Source organism: Leptidea sinapis, chromosome 9 (genome assembly GCF_905404315.1).
Source record: "Leptidea sinapis chromosome 9, ilLepSina1.1, whole genome shotgun sequence".
Lineage (NCBI taxonomy): Eukaryota > Metazoa > Arthropoda > Insecta > Lepidoptera > Pieridae > Leptidea > Leptidea sinapis.
In genome coordinates this window covers 11,757,263-11,779,933 of record NC_066273.1, presented here as the reverse complement: position 1 = coordinate 11,779,933, position 22,671 = coordinate 11,757,263, and the positions used below count along the sequence as shown (strand labels likewise).

Here is a 22,671-nt window from a genome sequence, read left to right as displayed (position 1 = left end):
TTTTGAGATATTTCCTCAAAGGCTGTCTTTAAAAGTTTTATCTTCATGTTTTTCTAGGCAAGCGCGCCAATGATGATCTATATGATTATATTCTATTTCAAAATTAGCTGACAGTATACAAGTCCTCGAAAGGTGAGAACGTACCGGAAGACGCGGTGTTGGTAGGCCAAAATGGACCGATGATCTGGTCCAGATCGCCGAATTACGTTGGATGAGGGCAGCGCAGGTCCGATTTTCGTGGAGATCTTTGGGGGAGGCCTTTCTCCAGCCGTGGACGTTTTCCGGCTGATGATGATGATACAATAACAGAAAACATAGTGTCTGCTTCATAATAACAGGAGCTATCGCATTATTCGCTTTCATTTTTGACATACCTACCAATATTTCACATACAATACAAATTGAAAATCTGAAAGCAACGCTCAGAAAGACATGATATGGATGGACTTTTCATTCGAAGAGGAAACTAATGTGATCTCACGTAATTGATTCTGTCGTAGAAAGGAACATCTCGTCACGCGTACTAAGCGCAGTGCAGCACGTTCCACTGTCCCTTTTTTATGGAAAAGGAGGGCAAACGAACGTACAGGTCACAGGATGTTGTTTGAGTGATCACTGCCGACCATATACTACATTTATAGGTTTGTGGCGTTTTTCATTTAACAATTGTCACTAAGTGTGATATAGTAAGGGTCAAAAAGATAGCGTCACCCATTGTATTCAAAAACATGGCAACAAACACCGATTACCATACACACGATTTACCGAATGTGACCAAATAGACAGCGTCATCCAAAGTAGTCAAATATATCGGGACACCATAAACGTCATAAACATAACTTGCGGTATAGGATTCAAATTAGATTGTCGACAAACTTTATCTTCAGTTGACATATTAATATCAACATTGACTATAAACATGCACAGACGGAGCTCTGTACCATTACTCTGGTTTAGTAGCTTATTTTTATGGTGTTATAATGCAATCTATATTTAATTGATTTTTTTTTATATTTAACCTTCATTCATCACAATCTTAAAGTACCTATAATTATTAATGTGGAAATGTTACGGGTCACTCAGTACTCTAACACAATGATTAAACGATTGCCAACAATTAACTCAATAAGGTGACATTATCTTTATGACACTGACTGTACTTACCTAAAATTTCTTTGACCTATAGCTGTCCATTTTTCGAACTATTTTATATTGGTAAATACTTTTCTCCCGTCTGTTATGGAGTATTATTAAAGGATAGCAAACTGCAATAATATAGAAATTTCTGATTCAATCATTTATTGATATTCATACAATGAAATATTTTTTTTATAATATACATAAATACACAAACTTTAATTCATGCTTAACATTGATAATATAATTTAATAATTATGTTCACAAATTTGATAGTATATACATTTTTACAACAATTAAATACATAAATATCATTATTATTAATAGTAGTAGAAATTGGCCTACCAATTTATTTTACAGTTTCATGCCTAAGAATACGGATTCATATTTCTAATCAAATAATTCAAGCTCAAATTATTGAGAAAGAATGGAATCTTAGTAAAAAATAATAAAATCATAATTGATAACAATAATATTGCAAATTAGGTATAAAAAAGTAAAATGATAATTGTAAATTAATATTTTCCCAAAAAAGGGCTCTGTAAAATTACAACAAAATAGAGACCAAATGATTTGATAAAAAAAAATATAAGTAGGTACTTTGGTTTCAAATGGAAAATACTTTTTCTTGCATATTATTGTTAATACTTTAACATGAACTTCTTATAATATATTATTATTCTATATTACCACGTTATACGGCAGACTTAGGGCACGTTCATGTTACAATGTCTGTTGTATGATCGTACCCTTCGTTCATCGAAAGGTAGGTATGTAAAGAATTATATTCAGGTTAGTTGTGTTCAAGATCGCAATGCTATCATATATCTAAACCCGCTAGAATTAGGCCTTTATTAGGGAATGTCTAGTGTACGGATCAAAACGAAGCAATAAGAAGGAAAATATAAAAAAATATAATTATCACAGCACACCTAAAGACTAACGTTCGAACAACATTGACTTTAGAGTTCTACACGATTTATCTTTGAAATCTGTCAAGTGTCAGATGTCATCTGTCAAATACATTACTGACAACTTCTGATTAAACGTCAGAATACTGAGACATTCTAGAATACGTATATCAACCAGCCAGGATATCACCTGATATCCTGGCTGGTTGTGTTGTGTCTACCACAACCTAGAGAATTAAATAACAGCCAAGCGGCTTTTTAAGCCGTAAGCATCCAGTATTTTTAGTTCCATATTCGTTGTGGAATGCGTATGAACTTTATCTTGATAAGTTCAATAAGGTCCACACGTTAGGTAGAGATCTATAGACCGTACTTAGACTGCTCAGACTTTACTAACGTAAAACTTAGCTCAGTGTGATGCTAAGCTTACACTCAGCTAAGTTCTGAGTAAGTAAAATCGTGCAGTCTAAGTACGACTTATAGATATCAGACTAAGATTGTACTACGATGATCAAGGTAATGAAGCAGGTGCTTACGAGCAAATACGAGTGCAAAAATACCTCTCATAGGAGCGGTATGGGTTGCCAAACTATAAAGAATCAATTATATAACTGTACCTGGAATCTAGGCAAAAATTATTGGGAAAACACCGAGGGCCAAAGATTTTAAAATATCTCAAAATGACAAATTCTGAATATGCGCAAAGACCCATTGACGTACAATAAATAACTAGACTCACAATCACGCTCAAAAATTGTCTGAATCAAAATCTGCCTACGCGTCTATTGAGCAGAGTTTTCGTTCAGTTGTATTTCGACCGCTTAAATTAACAAAAGCATACAACTTGGCTTTTTTAATCCTTTTACTAAGTAATAACATTTCAATCGCTAAAATCAAATCTCGCACTACCATCAATTATACAATGGACTTTGAATATTATAACCACGAAATAAGGTATTTATTTGAATGAATGTCCTAACGTTAATTGTATAAGTTAATGTAAATACATAACGCCACTCGGACATTTTTGACGACCTTTTAATAGGTGATCGTGAGTCAAGTTGTTTATAGTACTTCAAGAGACCTGATAAAATTAACCACTAGAACAAAATATACTCAAACTGAAGTACCAATCTCGAATTTGCCGGGTGCTAAATGTGAGGGGCTGACAGAATTTCATTTACCAGTGGGAGGCTCCTTTGCACAGGAAGCCGGCTAGATTATGGGTACCACAACGGCGCTTATTATCGCCGTGAAGCAGTTATGTGTAAGCATTACTGTGTTTCGGTCTGAAGGGCGCCGCAGCTAGTGAAATTACAGGACAAATGAGACTTAACATCTTATGTCTCAAGGTGACGAGCGCAATTGTAGTGCCGCTCAGAATTTTTGGGCTTTTCAAGAGTCCTGAGCGGCACTGCATTGTTATATTATTATCAATTACCATCAGCTGAACTTCCTGCTCGTCTCGTCCCTTATTATCATTAAAAATTTTGACTAAGTATAAATTTCGTTTCAATCACTACACGTAGAAGTGTATGGTTAACCTTTTTTTTTGTGATAGTAAGGGACGAGGCGATCAGGGCGTTCAGTTGATGGTTATTGATACGCACTGGCCAATGCAATGCCGCTCAGGATTCTCAAAAAACCCATAAATTCTGAGCGGCACTACAATTGTGCTCGTCACCTTGAGACATTAGACGTTAAGGCTCATTTGCCCATTAATTTCACTAGCTACGGCGCCCTTCAAGCCGAAACACAATAATACTTACCCATCATTGCTTCACGGCAGAAATAGGCGCCGTTGTAATACGCATAATCTAGCCGGCTTCATGTGCAAAGGAGCCTCCAACTGGTAAAATTTAGTTACACTCTCTACGACATCGAAATTTATAAACTGTTATGAGATCACTTCCATTATCCTATATTTCCAGAAATAAATAGGACTGACAAAATATTTAAAAATCTATTCGGTACAAACATATTCATTCTTCTAGATTACCCAAAAAAAAAAAAGGAATTCGAAAATCAAAATTTGAGTTTTACACTAACACATCGCATGAAAACATTCGAAGCTGCACTTTTAAGTTCCAAACAAATTTCTTTTCAACTACTTAGAAAAAATTGTTAACTGATTGAAAATATATATGTAGAAATACTCTGTCCCCACAGGTTCTTTTTCTCAACTACTAGTACCAAGAAGGAGAGATCTTTAATTGGAATATTTACCTCACCAAAATCTCAACTACAGTCAATAGAACTGAGTCCATATAACAAAACCAATCATAAATTCTTTACGAGATATTACTGCGTGCTGTCATTCTGTATTTGAGGCATACTTTTTGGAATGGGTGGTAGTTTTTGACTTTCGGTACGTGATGTCACATCCTGTTTTGAATAAAAATATTTGAATTTGAATATTAAAATTGCAACTTTGACGGATAATAATTAATAACACGATTCCGCCTGGTTGCCAATAGAAATTATCACCAAATAAAAAAAAACTTAATAATTTAAATACTAAGCTATTTTTCTTACTGACTCATTGACTATATAGAACTTGCACCAATCTGTTAAAGATACTTCACAGCGAGAGAAACCTAGATGACATAAATATGTTTGACTTGGAGATATATTTATCATGCATAAAAAAATTATATTAAAAACATCTTACTTTAAAAAAAATTATTAAAACTATAATCCTTGCACATTCAAAGCCATTGTCACAGAAGTTTAAAAGTGACAGTTCCATCAAAAAAAAAAAAGATCTAATAAAAAAAATCACAAAATATTGTGAGCTATCTCAAGACTTCACGATCACTAATAAATCTCATGCCAGAATTTGGCGAGTCAACATCTCCTGGGGATGCCTCGTGTAGAGACGAAACATGTGTCGAATCGATTAAAGACAAATCTTAGCGGAATGTAGACTCAAGAAAGCTTAAACAATATTTGGATAATTATGGATTTCCGACAAATAACGACTAATTCAATTAATTTACTGAAAGAAACATACTGACAATACGTCCAAATTCGTGCCGCGCAAGCGAGCTTGCATTGCCGACGCTCTGGACGGTCAATCGAACGTCTCAGAATTCGAAAAGGTCGAATCTCATTCGCGCACAGATTATACAATCGTGGTCTACTCAAACTATATAAGACCCGTATTTCAGATACACGTGTATTTTGTCTCTTCTATGCCCAGAGACAAAACATACTTGATTATGGACTACGTACTGAGACAGGTTTATGAAAATAAGGGACGAGACAGAGGCAGGACGTTCAGCTGATGGTAATTGATACGCCCTGCCCATTATTGTAATGCAGTGCCGCTCAGGATTCTTGAAAAACCCCAAAAATTATGAGCGGCACTACAACTGCGCTCGTCACCTTGAGACATTGATACGCCCTGGCCATTGCAATGCAATGCCGCTCAGGATTCTCAAAAAACCCATAAATTCTGAGCGGCACTACAATTGCGCTCGTCACCTTGGACATAAGACGTTAAGTCTCATTTCCCCAGTAATTTCACTAGCTACGGCACCTTTCAGACCGAAACAGTAATGCTTACACATTACTGTTTCACAGCAGAAATAGGCGCCGTTGTGGTACCCATAATCCAGCCGGCATCCTGTGCAAAGGAGCCTCCAACTGGTTCTGGAATACGGGCCATAAACTGTGTAGGTACCATGGCATAATAATATACTCCGCCTGGTATTCTCTTCACGTGGCAGCTGGGTCACGTGATTGTCCTAAGAATACGTCATCAGCTGCGATGACTGTTCTCAAACTATTTTCGAGCGAAACAACACTATAGATGTGAGCGACACGACATTCTCTTTGAAATGGCAAGCTGTCAGTATGACACTTATCAGTGCGATGTCTTGCCAGTATGTGATTGAATTACCCGAGCAAAATGTGTTTTAATCTAAATATACGAATCACACGAGTTAATAATTAGTTAAGCTAGTTAGTAATTTATTTTATTTTCATCAACTCGGTGAGGTTTTTTTTATTATGACACCAAGGGTCGAGACGAGCAGGACGTTCAGCTGATGGTAATTGACAGGCCCTGCCGAACACCCAAAAATTCTGAGCGGCATAACAATTGCACTCGCTTGAGACATAAGATGGTTAATTCTCTTTGGCCTAGTAATTTCGCTAGCTACGGCACCTTTCAGACCGAAACAGTAATCCTTACACATTACTGCTTCACCGCAGAAATAGGCGCCGTTGTGGTACACATAATCTTGCCGGCATCCTGTGCAAAGGAGCCCTCCACTGGTAAACGAAGGAAGAAAGGACACTCAATGGTATCACTTATCATGACGTAGTGTTAGACCATCGTGGGAAGAGAATACCAGGCTTAGTATATTATAATACCCTGGTAGGTACGTGGCTCTCCTGGATCGTGGAAGCTCCGGTCTATTTCCTCTTGGACGATCCTCGCTTGATCTGCGAGATCTGTTCGTGCTGAGCGGCCAGCTTCTCGGTGAGAGCGGCCACGTGTTCGCTCACTATGCTCAGCTGCTGCTCGTAGTTCCGCGAAGTCGACACCAACTCCTCCTCCTGCATATAACATTTAAATAAAACAAGTACATAAACAAATTGTTATTTTTTTAAAGCGATATCACTTCTGGGACTACAGAATCAATTTGTGACCAAAATTTATGAACGGTGCGGAAATATCGTCATATAATCTTGTATGCTTTGTTCTATTCTCAGATTGTGGCTCCATCTACAGGATCTACTTTACAGTTGATAGCCTGCCCAAACCCAATAATTGCAAAAAATAACAAATCGTTTAGATATGTAAAAGCGAAATCTCATGTCAATTTCCTAATACTCGTATACAAATATTGAGGTTGAGCAGGTTATCAACTGTACAGTAGATTCTGTAGATGTAGCCACAACCTGAAAGTTGAACAACTTGTTTGATTTACTGGTTAATAAAGATATTTTGAAATTGAATTGAATTGAATGTTTGATCCGACATCAAAAATAATTCTAAAGCAATAAATTTTAAGAAAATAGAAAACACTATAAGCATTGAATCAAAAAACTCACCAGCCGTTCTATAGTACTGTGTTTCTGTTCTATGGTGTGGTTGTCTCTCTCTTTCTCACGTTCCAGCTCCTCGAACCTCAAACTTAGAAGTTCACACTGAAAGAAATTGAACAAAAATATAAATGTGTGTCGCCCTTTATTGGACGTCTATGGGTAAATAGCAAAGTCGATGGTTTATAGATATAATTGAACAATAAGGAAAGATCTTGGAGTTAAGGCATGGAAAATATTGCTCAGCACTTTATTTTTTATTTGTTTTCTATTTTTTTTTATTTTTACATTGACAGACGTATTTTCAGACTAGAACAATATTTTCCAACAGAAGAAGAAGAGTAGTGGAATACATCAACTAGCGTAGCAGTGCAGTTGTGCTTATCGTCGATATACAGCACCTAACAAAATATCCTATATGCCCTGTGCTTCCCTGGGGCGTAAAAATAATAGGGGAGTCCCAGGCCCAAGGATGTCGTAAGAGGCGACGATGGGCTTTTTAAATATGGGAGAGTCACGCTGCCGTCTTATGACGTCAGCACAATCGGGCCAGACCCGTCCGGGTTACTTACCACACTCGCACAGAATACCAGCGTTAAGAAGCGGCCTAGTGCCGCTATGTTTCGCATAGCGCTAGGTTAGTGTCGAGGTCCGGTGGCCATTCCTATGCATGTGTCTACAGATCCCCATAGTGGTAACGCAGAAACGGATCATCTCATAGGCTGCGTTCAAGCGGCAATTGACGACGTGCTTGCACAGATCCCCTCCGCTGAAATCGTCAGACTACAAGTCAGCAGATTGGGATAGGATGCGTTTCTTTTTTGCATCTTACCATTGGGGCAAGATTTGTTTCCCTTCGGATGATCCTAATGCCTGCGCCGTTGTAGTAGCCGATGTGATACTGCAGGGCATGGATATTTTTATACCAAGCTCTGTAGTTGCGATCGGTTGCAGATCACAGCCCTGGTTCGATGCGTCAGTTAAATCAGCATCTGACTGCAAAAAACAGGCGTATCGAACTTGAGTTGCGGCGATCCGAACTGCAAAGTTCTAAAGAGGAAATATAACCGTGCCTCCAGATTTTTTAAGCGGCAAAGTCCCTGACTCATGGAAGTCAGTCCTTGTCCATCAGATCCAAAAAAAAAGGAGACAGTTCGGATCCGGCAAACTACAGGCCTATTGCTATTACTTCATATATACACATGGAGAGCATAATTAGCCGCCAGCTCTTGGTATACCTAGACGGTCACCAGTTGAACAATGACTGACAGTACGGCTTTCGCTATGGTCGGTCGGCAGGTGATCTTCTGGTATACCTAACACATAGATGGGCAGCGGCTATTGAAAGCAAGAGGGAAGGCCTGGCAGTTAGCCTGGATATAGCGAAGGCCTTTGATTTTGATCGTGTATGGCACACTGCGCTCCTCTAAAAAATTCCATCGTTTGGGCTTCCCTCACTGGGTCGCACACGCAGCATACAGGTCGACTGTTATTGCTCGAACCTGAAGCCCGTGAACGCTGTAGTGTCCCAAGTGCTATCTCCCACACTGTTTCTTCTGCGTATCAATGAAATGTTGGACACCTCCAACATACATTGCTATGCAGACGACAGCACTGGTGATGCCGTATACACGGGCCATGCAGGTCTCTCTCGGGAAATCGTTGACCAGTGCCGGGAGAAACTTGTGTCTTCTATCGAGTCCTCTCTTGAGGTCGCGGAATGGGGTAATTTGAACCTTGTCCAATTTAACCCCCAGAAGACTCAAGTTTGCGCGTTTACCAAAAAAAAAAACCCCGTTTGACGTATCACCGCTCTTCGACAACACTTCCCTTAAAGCCTCGCCTAGTATCGGAACACTGAGTCTTGAAATCTCGAGCGATTGCCAATTCCGTTGCAATCTGGAGAGCGAAGCCAAATTGGCTTCGAAGAAGCTGGGCGTCATTAATAGAGCACGGCAACACTTCAAGCCGGCCCACATTCTAGCGCTCTACAAACCGCAGGTCCGGCCACACATGGAGTATTGCTGTCATCTCTGGTCTGGCGCACCCCAGTATCGACCTATATCGACCATTTGACCGCGTGCAACGTAGAGCAGCTCGAAAGGTCGGGGACCCAGTGCTCTGTGTACGGCTGGATCACTTGGCCTTGCGTAGAGATGTCGCTTCTTTGTTTGTCGTCTACCGCATTTATCACGCGGAGTATTCCGAAGAGCTGTTTTACCTGATTCTTGCCGCCGGATTCCACCTTCGCACGACACGCCACAAGTTAGGATATCATCTCCAACATCTGGATGTATGGCGGTCCTCCACAAAGCGGTTTTCAAGGAGCTTTCTTTCACGTACTACAAAGCTGTGGAATGAGCTTCCTTGTGCGGTGTTTCCGGGACGATACGACATGGGTACTTTCAAAAAAAGCGCGTACACCTTCCTTAAAGGCCATCAACGCTCCTGTGATTCTTCTGGTGTTGCAAGAGATTATGGGCGGCGGTGATCACTTAACACCAGGTGACCCGTACGCTCGTTTGTCCTCCTATTCCATAAAAAAAAACCCACAACGGCATACCTCTTTCATATAATGCTCAGTCTTGCTCACAATCTCCTGCCTCTCCGCCCGGATCTCAGACAATTTCTTCCTGAAGTAAGTCTGCATGTTTTCCTCACGTTGCTTGATCTCTTCACTTAGGATGAAGGGTACCTCTAAGCTTCCTAACAAGCCAGTCACTTTACCCTCTCCATCTGCAAAGTTTATATATTTAAAGCTATTTCTAATTTAATCATTTTTTTATTTTTTACGTTTTGACAATACAATGGAGTAAGCTGAGTGAATTTTTTTCACCACACTCGCTGAAAAAACTTTCACTTTTGGCGAGGAAATTACTCATTTCTATGGACAACTCGCGCTTATATTTACTTTTATTTATGTTTTTCTGCATATTTTCTGATTTAGAATTTACTCATACTGTCCCAGGTAATAAAAATTAAATGGAAAAACAAAAATGTATGATACAATATTGAAACTTGTGCTTCCAGATATAAAGCGCTTATTATATTTAACTGAATTAAGTCGTCTAAATTTAGTCGTTACTGAATTTAGACACGTATAATCGCATTCAGCAACCTAGCTTCCTAAATTAAGAAGTAAGGATGATTTCTGAATGACTAAATCATTTAGAAGCCTAATTAGAATCTTGGAAAGTGTAATCGCATTTAGTTACTGATTTAAGTCGCTCGTGGCTCTTCATGCGTGGAGGACGTATCTAAGTTTTATGTTCCCGTATAGTAATAGCCTAAACAAGTTTCAGAGGTAGCTTTTGTCAAGAGGGCTTGGGATATTAAAGTAACGAAATTTAAATTTTGATATGAATTTCCTGTTGCAAGAAATCTTAGTGTGACGACCAATTTTTCATTTGTACTAATATTGTGTCGTAGGAGTAGTAGTAGATAGTAGTAGTAGTAGATATCTAGTATAGATAGTATCTTGCTTTTAAATAAACGGTGTCACCAGATTTAATTATATTATGTCAAACGATCTCGAATCCATTCGTAGATCATTTCGGAAGTCTGCTGATTCTAAAACTCCTGTTCTCTTTGTAATATTTGCTAACTTTCATATTTTTTATCTATTTTAATTGAGCCAACTGCTAGGGCTAAACAAATGCCAATTTTTCGGTGTCCGAACAATACTGGAATAATACCATCCTCGTATACGACACGTCCGACTTCGTCGCGCTCTAAGTGGTAAGTGTTTCAGTAACTAAATTTAGGACAGTGTGATCAGATGCTACTAATTTGTAAGTTGCTTCTGAATTTAGACGTCTAAATTCAGTGAAGTGTAATGAGCGCTTAACGCCTGGCGCTCTCGACGGATGGTCATCATTCGTAAATCTTAGCATGCTTGTTCGACCCAATCGCAACACGCACCCTGTCAAGTGCGAGTCACATTCGGTCTTGACCATTGTACAACATATTACACACCGTTTAAATAGTTTTGCATTAAAGTTGTTAAATATGGCGTACTTTCGGAGGCTTGAATGTGCACGCAATGATAATATTACGTACAAATTTAAGATTGAAGCCATGAAAGAACAAATAAAATTTAAAACAATTTTTTTTAACGATGCGGGACTCGAACCCACGACCTCTCGCGTTCCGTGCGAGTAGAACACTCGACCCAACTGAGCTAACCGTTCGAGTGACGTTTCAAAATTTATTTGTGTATTAATCCCATAAGTGAGGGTTATCACTTTCAAAAAAATATAACAAATTGTTTATGAAACAAGAAATTTGAGAAATGTGCTCACCAATAGAAGTTTCACTAAAAACATTGAAATCTCCCGAGTCGTGACTCTCGCCTTTCCTCCGCTGCGACGCCGACACGTGCTTGCTTATTTCTAATTTCAGACTTTCCTTTTCCATCTGCAGCATTTCATATTCCATCCTCAACTTTTGATGCTCCTATTAATAACATTAGTATATATTACTAGCTGACCCGACGTTATTGTGTTGATAATAAAAAAAATTAAACAAAAAACAACCGACTTCAAAAACACTATTACAAAACAATAGATATAATATGCGCTAAAAAGTACAAAAATAATTGCGTATTTTTATACAGTCTAATTAATTTATCTAATTCTAGTTACGATTATTGATATTTTTTAAATATTCCACTTTGCTATACGTATGTATAGCAAATTTAATACTTTTATGATTTTCTCATTGATGCCATTGTCAGCTGATCTAGACCAAATTACAAGCACACGGGAAGCACCAGCTTAAAGAATTATCAAAATCGGTTCACCCAGTCAAAAGTTTTGAGGTAGCAAACATAAAATAAAACCGACGAATTGAGAATCTCCTCCTTTTTTGAAGTCGATTAAAAAGAAACTCTTGCGAGTGGAATTTCGTAAAATCCCTTCTTAGCTGACCTCTACTCGGCGAAAGGAATATTCCTACCAATTTTCAAGTCTGTAGAGACTTAGGCGTAGGCCTTAAGGTTATAGTCCTAAATCTGACGCTCTTGTGTAACGCTAAGATCTAGTCAGATCACGACCAGTCGGTCGCGATGGGTAATCTTCAAGATTATTTTAGTGGACTGTATGGACAAAAGGTCGCAGGGTTCGTCTCATTGTAAAAATCCAGGGACGAACCTTGATATCTTCTGCAGGCCCCGCCAGAACGTCCTTTACTTTATTACATCACAAAGACATCTTCTTTTCAAATTAGAATAAATTATGAAGACCTCAACATCTTAAATAAAAAGTTTTTAATATGAGGTACGCGCTTCGAACGCACGATTTGAAATGCAGGGGTCGACGTACACTCTTCACGGTCCCTTCGCAAATTTATTTATTCAAAGATACAATGTAACATTACAGATTAAATCTAAAGCGTTACAAAGATATTATACTAAAGAAAAAACGAACAATGAAAATTATAAACTAGTTATCTTATTTTATAGAACTTTCAGGCATCAAACTCTCAAATCTTTTCTTACACTCTTTGACCAAACATTCCATCGAGCTGGCAAATAGATCACACTGTGGTGCTACCTCAAGTACAGAGTTTAGAAGACAGATGGCTCGTATTACAGGCGTGTGCGCTTGAGTGCGTGCAGGTGACTGCGCTAATAGTGCGTGTCGCCGCGCGCGTACGTACGAGGTCGGTACAAAGAAACGCAACAAACGTTGTAATAAGTATATGTAGTCCACTCTGCCCCGAATTATTTTGAGAACAAACTTAGTAAGAGCTACGTACCTACGTAACTGCAGTGAATCAAAGCTCAGATGTCCTTGTAAAAAGAGTGTTGGGCAACGTCGTTAATAACGTCGCAATCCAAGTTAGCCCTTTCATTATACGCAATGAAGCTAATTGGCGCAACCACTGACGCTTAGGACGGAAAGAGAGCCCGAACGTCCGTATAAAAGATTCGCATCCAAAAATTAGGGGCTATATTATTATTTTAGGATTCACACTTGTTGTCTGTGATAACTTATAATTTGAAGTAATTCATAAAACAAAAGATTTTTTTAAACTTTTCACATATTATAATAAAGGCATAAAAGGCATTTATGTTCTCAAAATTGATTCCTTTAGAATTCTTTTTGATGTCATTTCTAATAACTACTAGATACTACTACCGCTTCGGAAACAAATGGCGCTCTGAGAGAGAAGAAGCAGCGCAAGAAACTCTCCCAGCATTCTTTTTTTGCGCTCTTTTCAATAAAAATATAAGTACAGTATTGTACCGTCATTTCTATCGCTATAAAATAATCACAATCTAGTCCCAGGCTGTCCGATCATTTAGATATTCAGCAGTGGAGTAATAGGATTTACGACAGAACCATTTTTTTTATAAAAAACAATAGTAAGAATAGTAGAGTAATAGGATTTACGACAGAGCCATTTTTTTATAATAATACACACTTTTTACACAAATTATCTTATCCCAAATAAGGCATATAGCCTGTGTTATGGGTTCCAAGACAACGATATACATAAATACATTTAAACATCCATGACTCGGAAACAAACATACATATCATAAATGATTGCACCTACCGGGCATCGAACCCGGGACCTCTAGCTTAGTAGGTAGGATCGCTAACCACTCTGCTATACAGGTCGTATTATAGTATGTAGGTATATCGTGGACAGATATTCCACCACCGAATCCTTTCGTATTTTGGCCACATAATGCGAAGGGGTAACGAAAGCCTGGAGAAATAGATCGTAGGTGGTCGCAAATGCCAAGCGGGCCCGAGGCCGATCTCCTACCAGACGGACCGAAAAAATAAAAGACTCCAGGTCCCCGAGGTTTAGCTCCGTCGGCCGTCAGGGCCGCGATGGAAAGAAATATTTCACTCCTTGTGAAACCACTTGTTGATGACCACAATCCTCAGTCATGAGGGAACGACTAGAGCAGGGTTGCTCAAGCTTGAACTGCTGGCGATCTACCTCAAAATTGTTAGACTACGATCGATCGGCTCCTCTCAGAGCTTCAAGTATGTGTGATGAAGGTTTGTCGTTTAGGTAGAGTGTCACGATGACATAGATATTAGTTTTGCGTACAATATGCATTTTTTAGTCAAGGTAAGTGTAGGTCTGCTCTTAAATGTCAATGAAAAAACTCATAATTACTATTCAAAATTGCGAGTTTATTGATTCTTAAAAAACAAACGCGTTCTAAAGTTCTAAGCTTAACTAAATAGTGACTATGGATGTTGAAGCGTGACACTGCATGTCCTGAGCATACTTTTCATAAGATGGTACGTAATTACCGATTTTAGTTTGTTATACCGGATTTTTTTCTGGAGATCGACTCAAAAAGCACTCGCGATCGACCTGTCGATCCCGATCAACCGTTTGAGCACCCCTGGACTAGAGAGATAGCGAGAGTGTAGGTACTCAGTTATTGACAAAAAAGATAAGGTTAATGTAATAATAATATTTACCAATTCTAAGCTGTGTAGTTTATTACTAAGCTGCTCGCCTATGTGCAAATCATCAACAGAACTCAGTGCATCTTCACTTCCAACCTAGAAGAATATAAAATGATCAGGTAACACGTTCCATATCTAGCAGTGGGAGGCTCCTTTGCACAGGATGCCGGCTAGATTATGGGTAGGTACCAGACGGCACCTATTTCTACCGTGAAGCAGTAATGTGTAGACATTACTGTGTTTCGGTCTGAAGCGCCGTAGCTAGCGAAATTACTGGGCAAATGAGACTTTACATCTTATGTCTCAAGGTGACGAGTGCAATTGTAGTGCCGCTCAGAATTTTTGGGTTTTCCAAGAATCCAGAGCGGTACTGGTATGTAATGGGCAGGGCGTATCAATTACCAACAGCTGAACGTCCTGCTCGTCATGTCCCTTATTTTCATAAAAAAAAACAGTTAGCAGTTGTAAATATGAATGAGACTGCAAATGCAAACTATTCAGTTGCATATAACATTCGACGCATGCGCAATGGCTTCAAACCGTCGCACAGCCGGCAATCGCTATTCTCGTTTGACAAATGATGTCACGCGCTAACTCTCTTTCACTCCACCTAAAATATTTATCATCTTTAAGATTTAAGGCCAGATTTAATTAGGTAACCATATATGACTAAATATAACTAATAGAAAAAAATTAGCTTCAATTTGATATATAATTAATAAATATACGTTATGAACGTATAAATGTATCGAAATCATACCTGTTTACACCTGGCTACGAAGAGGTGCGGCCAGGTGCGCAATGGCAACCGTGATTTTTTAAAATCATTATGTAAATTGCCGTGATGTAGACGATATTTTATTTAAAAAACAAGTGAACGATTTTTTTTCCCAAAAATCAGTTAAAATAATTTAATTAAAAATACTAGCGGCCAAATTTTAATAGACAACTTGGTAGATATATATTCTCCTAATTATAAATATACATAAAAATTTGGTTTTTAGCAAATAACCGATGAGCGCACTAATCCCGCAGTCGGATCTTAGACTAATACTATATACCACTGGACTGGCGGCTGTCAAAGCTGGCCGCGTAGTGAAAGTCTGCGGTACTAAAACTAGTGATGACAACCTCAGCAAACATCGATAGAATTAGTTATAACAGCATGTATATTTGTTTCAGGTATAATAAGAAAATAAATCTGTTTTGATTCTGGGCACCGGTCATTTCTATAATCACTTATAAATTCGTTTACACCGATCAAATGACACACTCTAAGCTTGTTGGTCTACTGAAACGTGACATTGGCGAGTTGTGGTGCCCCTTTCACAGAAGCCACTAGAAAGAATAGAATAGAATAGTTACAAAAAAAATTTTTGGTTTATAACGTTGGTTCTTGAAGTATAAATAAGACGTAAAACGAACGAAATTAATTCAAAGTGCAAAAATACTTCAGAGTATTGTACGTTCCTTCACAGCCATTTGTATTATACGTCAAAATTAGTTCTCAAGACACTCGCAAGTGGCGCTTCAAATAGGAACAAAAAATTTGCTGTCAAACATATGGAACAGCCTGTCCAGTGGTATTTATTTATACAGGTCAGAGATATATAACAAAATAATGCATGGTGGAATTGTGTTTCTTATGAGTTATGAGAGAACAGTATCTGTCGGGTCTGCTAGTGTTGTAATATAATAATATTTACGGACAGAAGTCCAGTATAAAAAAGTTACTAGTAGAAGACTACAAAGAGAGATCAGACATGCCTTCTTTTCATCTACTTAAAATTTTTACACTATAAATTTTCGGGTAAGATGAGATTTTTTCACATCTATCCAAAATCACTAATATAAGATAATGTGTTTTTAGATAAGTATAAGGTACTAATCATACTATGATATTAAATTAATTAAAGCATTTGGTAGGTATGTAAAATTTAAGGTAAAAGTTAATTATTATTTTGATATGCACTAGTAAAATAAATAAAATGTAATACTAAATAAATAGTTACCAAGCTGCCCCCTTCAGACAGAAAATCACCATTGTAGCTGATGTTGCTGCCGACTTGAGCCTTCGGAGTTCCACTGAGCCTTTCTTTTTGGGCTTCCTCCAAAGCAAACTGCAACTCTTGGTTCTTATTCTTAAGTTTTGCAATTTCACATTTGAATCTACTTTCAATCTCTGTCATATGACGATTGCAGTCTTCTATGGATGCTTTTAGTTGCGATATTTCAAAAGTTTTGTCAGAAAGCTGAAAACAACAATCATATTTGAATAAAAAAAATATATAAAATTAATTTCATAAATTATAATAAATTATTTGGTTTGGACTTAGCATCTCTAGCACGAATTTGGAGGTAAAAAAAAATGAAGTTGATAGATCTTTGTTCTACGATTATAGGACTACTACTCTTTTTAGAAGATAATGCACAGATTTCAAGAAAATAACGAACAAAAATTCTAACCTCTAAGCGGGGGGAGGCTAAAAGCTGTCATTTGGAACTGTAAAATATTGAAATAAAATGTAAAAAAAGAAGCTAATCATGTTCCTGAATATATCAGTGTGGTATCTTCAAACAATTAAGACCAGTGTTGAAATATTTATAAGACCTTAATGCTCTGTTGTGTCACATCACTAGTGCCTTCGACAAGGAGAGGGAAAAAGAGTGCTCCTCTTGCTCACAGCTCAGTGTCACTAGGATAGTCAATAGTTGAACACACATTTATTAAGTGATAACCTATTGGATTTGGCACGCATATTATTTGTAACTCTATCCGTGATTATACTGTTTAATTTAACATAGTCCTTTTTATCCATCTCGCAAGGAACAGTTTCTTTACAATAAATGCCTAAATGAATGAAGCTTAAAATAATGACTTCAATGTAATTACAAGTTCTATTGTATTCTATTAAGCCCTTTTATTCTGAGTTAGATTATGTCTCTTAACTGAGTGTGCCGCTTGGCAGAAGCCTCCACCAGGTCTCAAGTCGGTTGTGGGTCAGGTCTTCTCCAGTTTGTGCCCACTGTGAGTTTGAGTTCAACCTCTTAACTTAACCCATCTTGCTCAAAGTATTCTTTGGCTCCATGCACAATTAGAAGTACTAATTTTAATATTTACTTTTAGTAAAGCGATTTCAATTTATTAATATCATTTATACCACATATTTTATTTATTAATTATTGTTAGGTGAATTCTGAAGATAGGGGAGTAGACAAAGAGGTTGTAAATTTGGTCAATTATTATTAGGCAAAAATAATAAACTAATTTACTAAAATTTTATTGATATCTGCTATTTATAGTGTTTGAGTAGCTCACATATTATGTAGTGTAAGGTGTTTATGTGGTAAAGACTACATAAAACCAAGTGATCAATCCGTTTACAGAACTGGATTCCCCACAATTCAAGTAGCATTATTTATACCACACCGCTATATACCACCTGGAGATAGCAGTTCATAATATATTAACTGCTACATGAAAAAAGCAATACAAATGTAGTGAAATAGGTACCTGCGATGCATAATTAGCATTTTCAATAATCTTCTTCTGAAGTTCATCCTGTAGTAAGGAAGTATCTAGTGTAGTGTGATTGCTACTTGTTGAAGTCTTATCATCTTTACTTTTGGACTTCTTTGCCAACTTGGCCTAAAAAGAAATGCTATTTTATAATAGATTGATATAAAACATAATATATTTAATCTAAGAGAAATCTATTACTGTTGATTATGCAAACAGTGACAACATAGCACTGGATGTTTAAATATAAATCTAATTGTACATACACAATTAAAAAATAAACGTCTTTTTTGTTATGAATAACAAACGACACTAATGTTCACTATCTTAAAATTCTGTCTACTAATCTTTAAAATGTGAATTTAATAAAAACGAAAGACGTCATTTCATTCAAGAATTACCATTTCAAGTTCATCTTGTAGAACAGATACTCTTCTAGTTAGTTGTTGATTCCGAAATGTAAGAGAGTCTATTTCTAATTCTCCATTTCTCAGTGCCTTCTCTTTGTCTTTTAACGATTCCCTTAATTCATTTGATTTTGCTTGTTCGTCTAATACGCCTTTTTTCAATACTTTAACATGAACTCTTAACTATAAGAGGAAACATCACTTTAATATAAATTATCGATATACCAGCAATAAATAAAAACATATGTACAAGTTGGGACCTTTGAATATTCAGCTGCTAATTTCTGATACTTAGCATGTATATCACCCGTGGGAATCCCCTCCATATTAAGTTTAAGCAATTAAACTTTATCAATCTTAAGCATAACATATATTTACAATTTTGGAACTAATAAATTTAATACCTAATATAAATAGTAAATACGCTAATAATTAACACCCACTGGCCTGTATCATCGGTTTTCAAAATCATGTCAAATGTCAATTGTCAAATAAAAAATTATGAGATGTCATTATCGAGTGTCAATTTAATGATACAACATAGCCTAATAATAATGATGATACAGATTAGTAGGCCATCATACAACACATTACCAATGGGAGGCTCCTTTGCACAGGATGCCGACTAGATTATCGGTACCACAAGGGCGCCTGTTTCTGCCGTGGCATAAACAAGTAATAAGTAGGCATTATTGATTTTCGGTGTGAAGATAAATTACTGGGCAAATAAGACTTAACATCTGTCTCAAGGTGACCGGTGTACCACTCAGAACTTTTGGATTTTTCAAGAATCTTGAGCGACACTGCATTGTAATGGGCAGGGCGTATGTATCGTCCCTTATTATCATTAAAAAAACATCGCTTATCGCATTAATGTGGTTTTGACATTTGACATTATGTGACTAATATCTACTTATTATTATTGTGTGGCAATGATATTTAAAAGTATAGATAGGTTACCTAGACAACATTTGGTGTTTGTAAATGATACCCAAACGCACACATGAATAATTTAACACTGCAATAGCACACTATATTACGATTATACGTTAAAGAAGGATAGTAAATGCAATAATCGCAAGTGAAAAAGAGATAAGTCTAATTTGCCAATTGCTTCGTATTCGCATAGCAAAAACACAGAATCATTCATCAGATATGATTTTTTACCGTGCACCGTGATTTATGCCTGAAATACGATTCATGAGTTCATGTAATAAAAGTTATAAAGTAGTAAAACTACATTTTAATTAGGTAAATTAGGTGTTATTGATTTTTTTTTTTATTTAATATTGATTATAATATATAGCCCTATTGATGATATAAATTATAAAAAAAATGAGATGAAAAGATGACATAAAATAATAAAAAACATACAGACATATCTAAACAGAACCGAAATGTATTAACAATAAGGGTCCCATTTTTACAATTTTGCTAACGACGGCTGCCAAAGTCTTTTAAGTTTACAATTATTATTTCTTGTATTACGATTTATCTTTTTTATATAGACATTTCCTAATAACATTGGCAGCATTAAATTGAGACTCAACCACTTACCACACTTTTACCTCAACTCTCGCGAACGTTACTAGATTTATATGTGGATTTATATCATAATAATTATCTGTGCTCCTAAAATCTTTGACAACTATTTTATCTGTGATGTCCGTGACAACCATCTAAAATTCGTGACGTCAAATTTAATTAATCTGGCAATATCGTCTCTGTTGATGTGTCGCGATTGTCTGATCAAAAATATCAATATTTTGGATTTTATGAAAGAAAAACTGTAAACTTTATCTAAAAATTCATTCTAATACACTATTACATTCATTCAGACATTGTTTTTGATAGTAATGGATGACAGGTAAGGCTCTGACCCGAAAACACTTTTGAATGGCAACAGGTAAAAGTTTAGTCAGAACAAAGCAAATTATGACGAAACTCTGTGAATTATCCGCAGGAACATGGATACGAGCAGCTCTCCTAGTTTTGATGTTTCGCATAACCACCCCAAAAGCATTATACACATCGACATTGATTGTTTTTACGCCCAAGTAGAGATGTTGAAGAATCCCGAATTGAGATCACAACCACTAGGAATTCAGCAGAAGAATATTGTTGTAACAAGTAATTACGAGGCCAGAAAATTTGGTGTCACCAAATGTATGCTAGTTACTGATGCTCTCAAAGTTTGCCCAAATTTAAAGTTGGTGAATGGTGAAGACCTACATGATTACAGAGCAGCATCAAACAAGATATTCCTTCTTTTACAAAGCTGGAAATGTCCAGTTGAAAAATTAGGAATGGACGAAAATTTCATTGATGTCACAAACTTAGTACAAGAAAAACTGAAAACAAATATGGATAACATAACTATTCCTGGTCATTTATACAGTGAGCCGAGTATAGACTGCCCATGTGGATGTCATAAAAGACTGAAAATAGCATCACAAATAGCTAATGAAATGAGGAAAAGAATTTATGATGATTTAGGTTTGACTACATGTGCAGGTATATCTCACAATAAATTACTAGCTAAACTTATCTGCCCCTTGCACAAGCCAAATGATCAAACAACTATTTACCCTGAGCATGGCTCTAGCTTCATGTCTACTCTTCCCAGTGTGAGAACCATACCAAGTATTGGTACTAAGACAACAGAAGCTCTGATCTCACACAAAATTATATCAGTCCGAGACTTACAGGAAGTCCCACTTGATGTTATTAAAGAGTACTTTAGTAGTGATATGGCGGTAAGACTGAAAAATTTGAGTATGGGTGAAGATAATACACCAGTAAGGCAATCAGGACGACCACAGAGCATAGGGTTGGAAGACAGTTTTAAGACTGTCAGTGTTAAGAGTGAGGTAGAAGAGAAGTTCACAGCACTTTTACAAAGGTTGCTTATATTAGTGGGAGAGGATGGCCGCATTCCTGTTTCATTAAGAGTAACATTACGGAAAAAAGATGTGAAGCGCCTCAGTAGTCATAGAGAATCAAGACAATGTCAGATCTCATCATCATTATTCACAATCAACAGTGGAAGTGTCTCTGTCACTGAAGGAGGGCAACAGAAACTAATGAGCATAATTATGAGATTATTTAATAAACTTATAGATTTAACAAAGCCATTCCATTTAACATTAGTAGGACTTGCTTTTACTAAGTTCCAAGAAAGAATGACTGGTCGAGGTTCTATTGTAAATTACCTGATGAATGATTTATCAGTACAGTCTGTTCTCAACATCACAAATGACTGTGATACATCTGCTTCATCCATGGATTACTCAGCAGCTTCACCAAGCAGTAGCACAACTACAGATCTCTCTGATGCTGAGGTAGAGCCATCTCCGAAAAAGCCAAAAAAAGTAACATGGATTGCAAAACGAAGATGTTTATCAAGAGAAGATGTAGCTTCACCAAGTAAGTTGAAAGTTGGTGAGTTACGGTTAAATTCAAGGGAATTAGAAAAAGTTTCAGAGCTAAGGTTGAACTCAAGAGATAAATCCTTAACTCCTAGAGCAAGTCCAGCAAGAGATATGTCAGAGACATCAGATAACCTAAGGGATATAGCAGAGGGTGGGGTTTGTGATGACTGTCCGAGCTATGTTGATAAAGATGTTTTTAATGCACTGCCTGAAGAGATGAAAAATGAACTGAAAGCTATGTGGAAGAATTCCTCCAACTCAGAAATGCCACGAGCCAGCACTCGAAACATGAACAAATCAAAACCAAACACTCTCCTTAAATACTTTGTACCACAAAAATAGTATTATTTGTCTTGTTAATTATTCTAAGTGATAAGTGAATGGTTTCTATTTTTTCAATCATACAATTTATATTCAATGGATCAAATACATGTTTATGTTATAAAATAATGAGTTTATTTTTCACACCTAGCAGGGGCAAGCAATCAAATCAAAATGATCACCTGGTAAGCTTATGTTATACTAATTCATGCAGTGGAAACTGAAATTGGTCTCTTTATGTGTGCACAAGTTTCATAATAAAATATCCAAAATAGCTGGACTGGTTTTAACAGCACTTTCCGAAGTTCATATAATAGGAGTAACTCTGATAAATTATTTCACCATGTTATCAATCCTTATCCATTTAAATGGTTAATTAAGTAACTATATATTGGAAATTTCACTTCGTTTAGTTTATGACGGATTCAAAAAAATCCCAAAAAAAAA

At 36.9% G+C, this 22,671-nt stretch overlaps 2 protein-coding genes across 3 annotated transcripts; one reads left to right on the top strand and one right to left on the bottom strand.

The window, feature by feature from the left end:
* Positions 1 to 1,282: 1,282 nt before the first annotated feature.
* LOC126966155 (protein phosphatase 1 regulatory subunit 21) lies at positions 1,283 to 18,924 on the bottom strand. 2 transcript variants are annotated; one of them, XR_007729669.1, is made up of 10 exons: positions 18,733 to 18,924; positions 18,467 to 18,655; positions 18,060 to 18,194; positions 16,558 to 16,797; positions 14,558 to 14,641; positions 11,405 to 11,558; positions 9,667 to 9,839; positions 7,113 to 7,208; positions 6,220 to 6,614; positions 1,283 to 5,589 (listed from the first exon to the last, which is right to left on the bottom strand). XR_007729669.1 is itself a non-coding variant. In XM_050810106.1 (9 exons), the coding sequence occupies exons 1-9, from the start codon at positions 18,796 to 18,798 to the stop codon at positions 6,471 to 6,473; spliced, it is 1,281 nt and encodes a 426-aa protein (XP_050666063.1). In that variant the 5' UTR covers positions 18,799 to 18,924; the 3' UTR covers positions 1,283 to 6,470. The 2 variants fall into 2 exon arrangements, 1 of the variants encoding a protein (XP_050666063.1); XM_050810106.1 differs by having other exon boundaries at positions 1,283 to 6,614.
* A 1,264-nt stretch (positions 18,925 to 20,188) lies between these two features.
* On the top strand, positions 20,189 to 22,353 carry LOC126966143 (DNA polymerase iota). The gene is made up of 2 exons (XM_050810085.1): positions 20,189 to 20,339; positions 20,436 to 22,353. The coding sequence occupies exons 1-2, from the start codon at positions 20,329 to 20,331 to the stop codon at positions 22,243 to 22,245; spliced, it is 1,821 nt and encodes a 606-aa protein (XP_050666042.1). The 5' UTR covers positions 20,189 to 20,328; the 3' UTR covers positions 22,246 to 22,353.
* Positions 22,354 to 22,671: the final 318 nt, after the last annotated feature.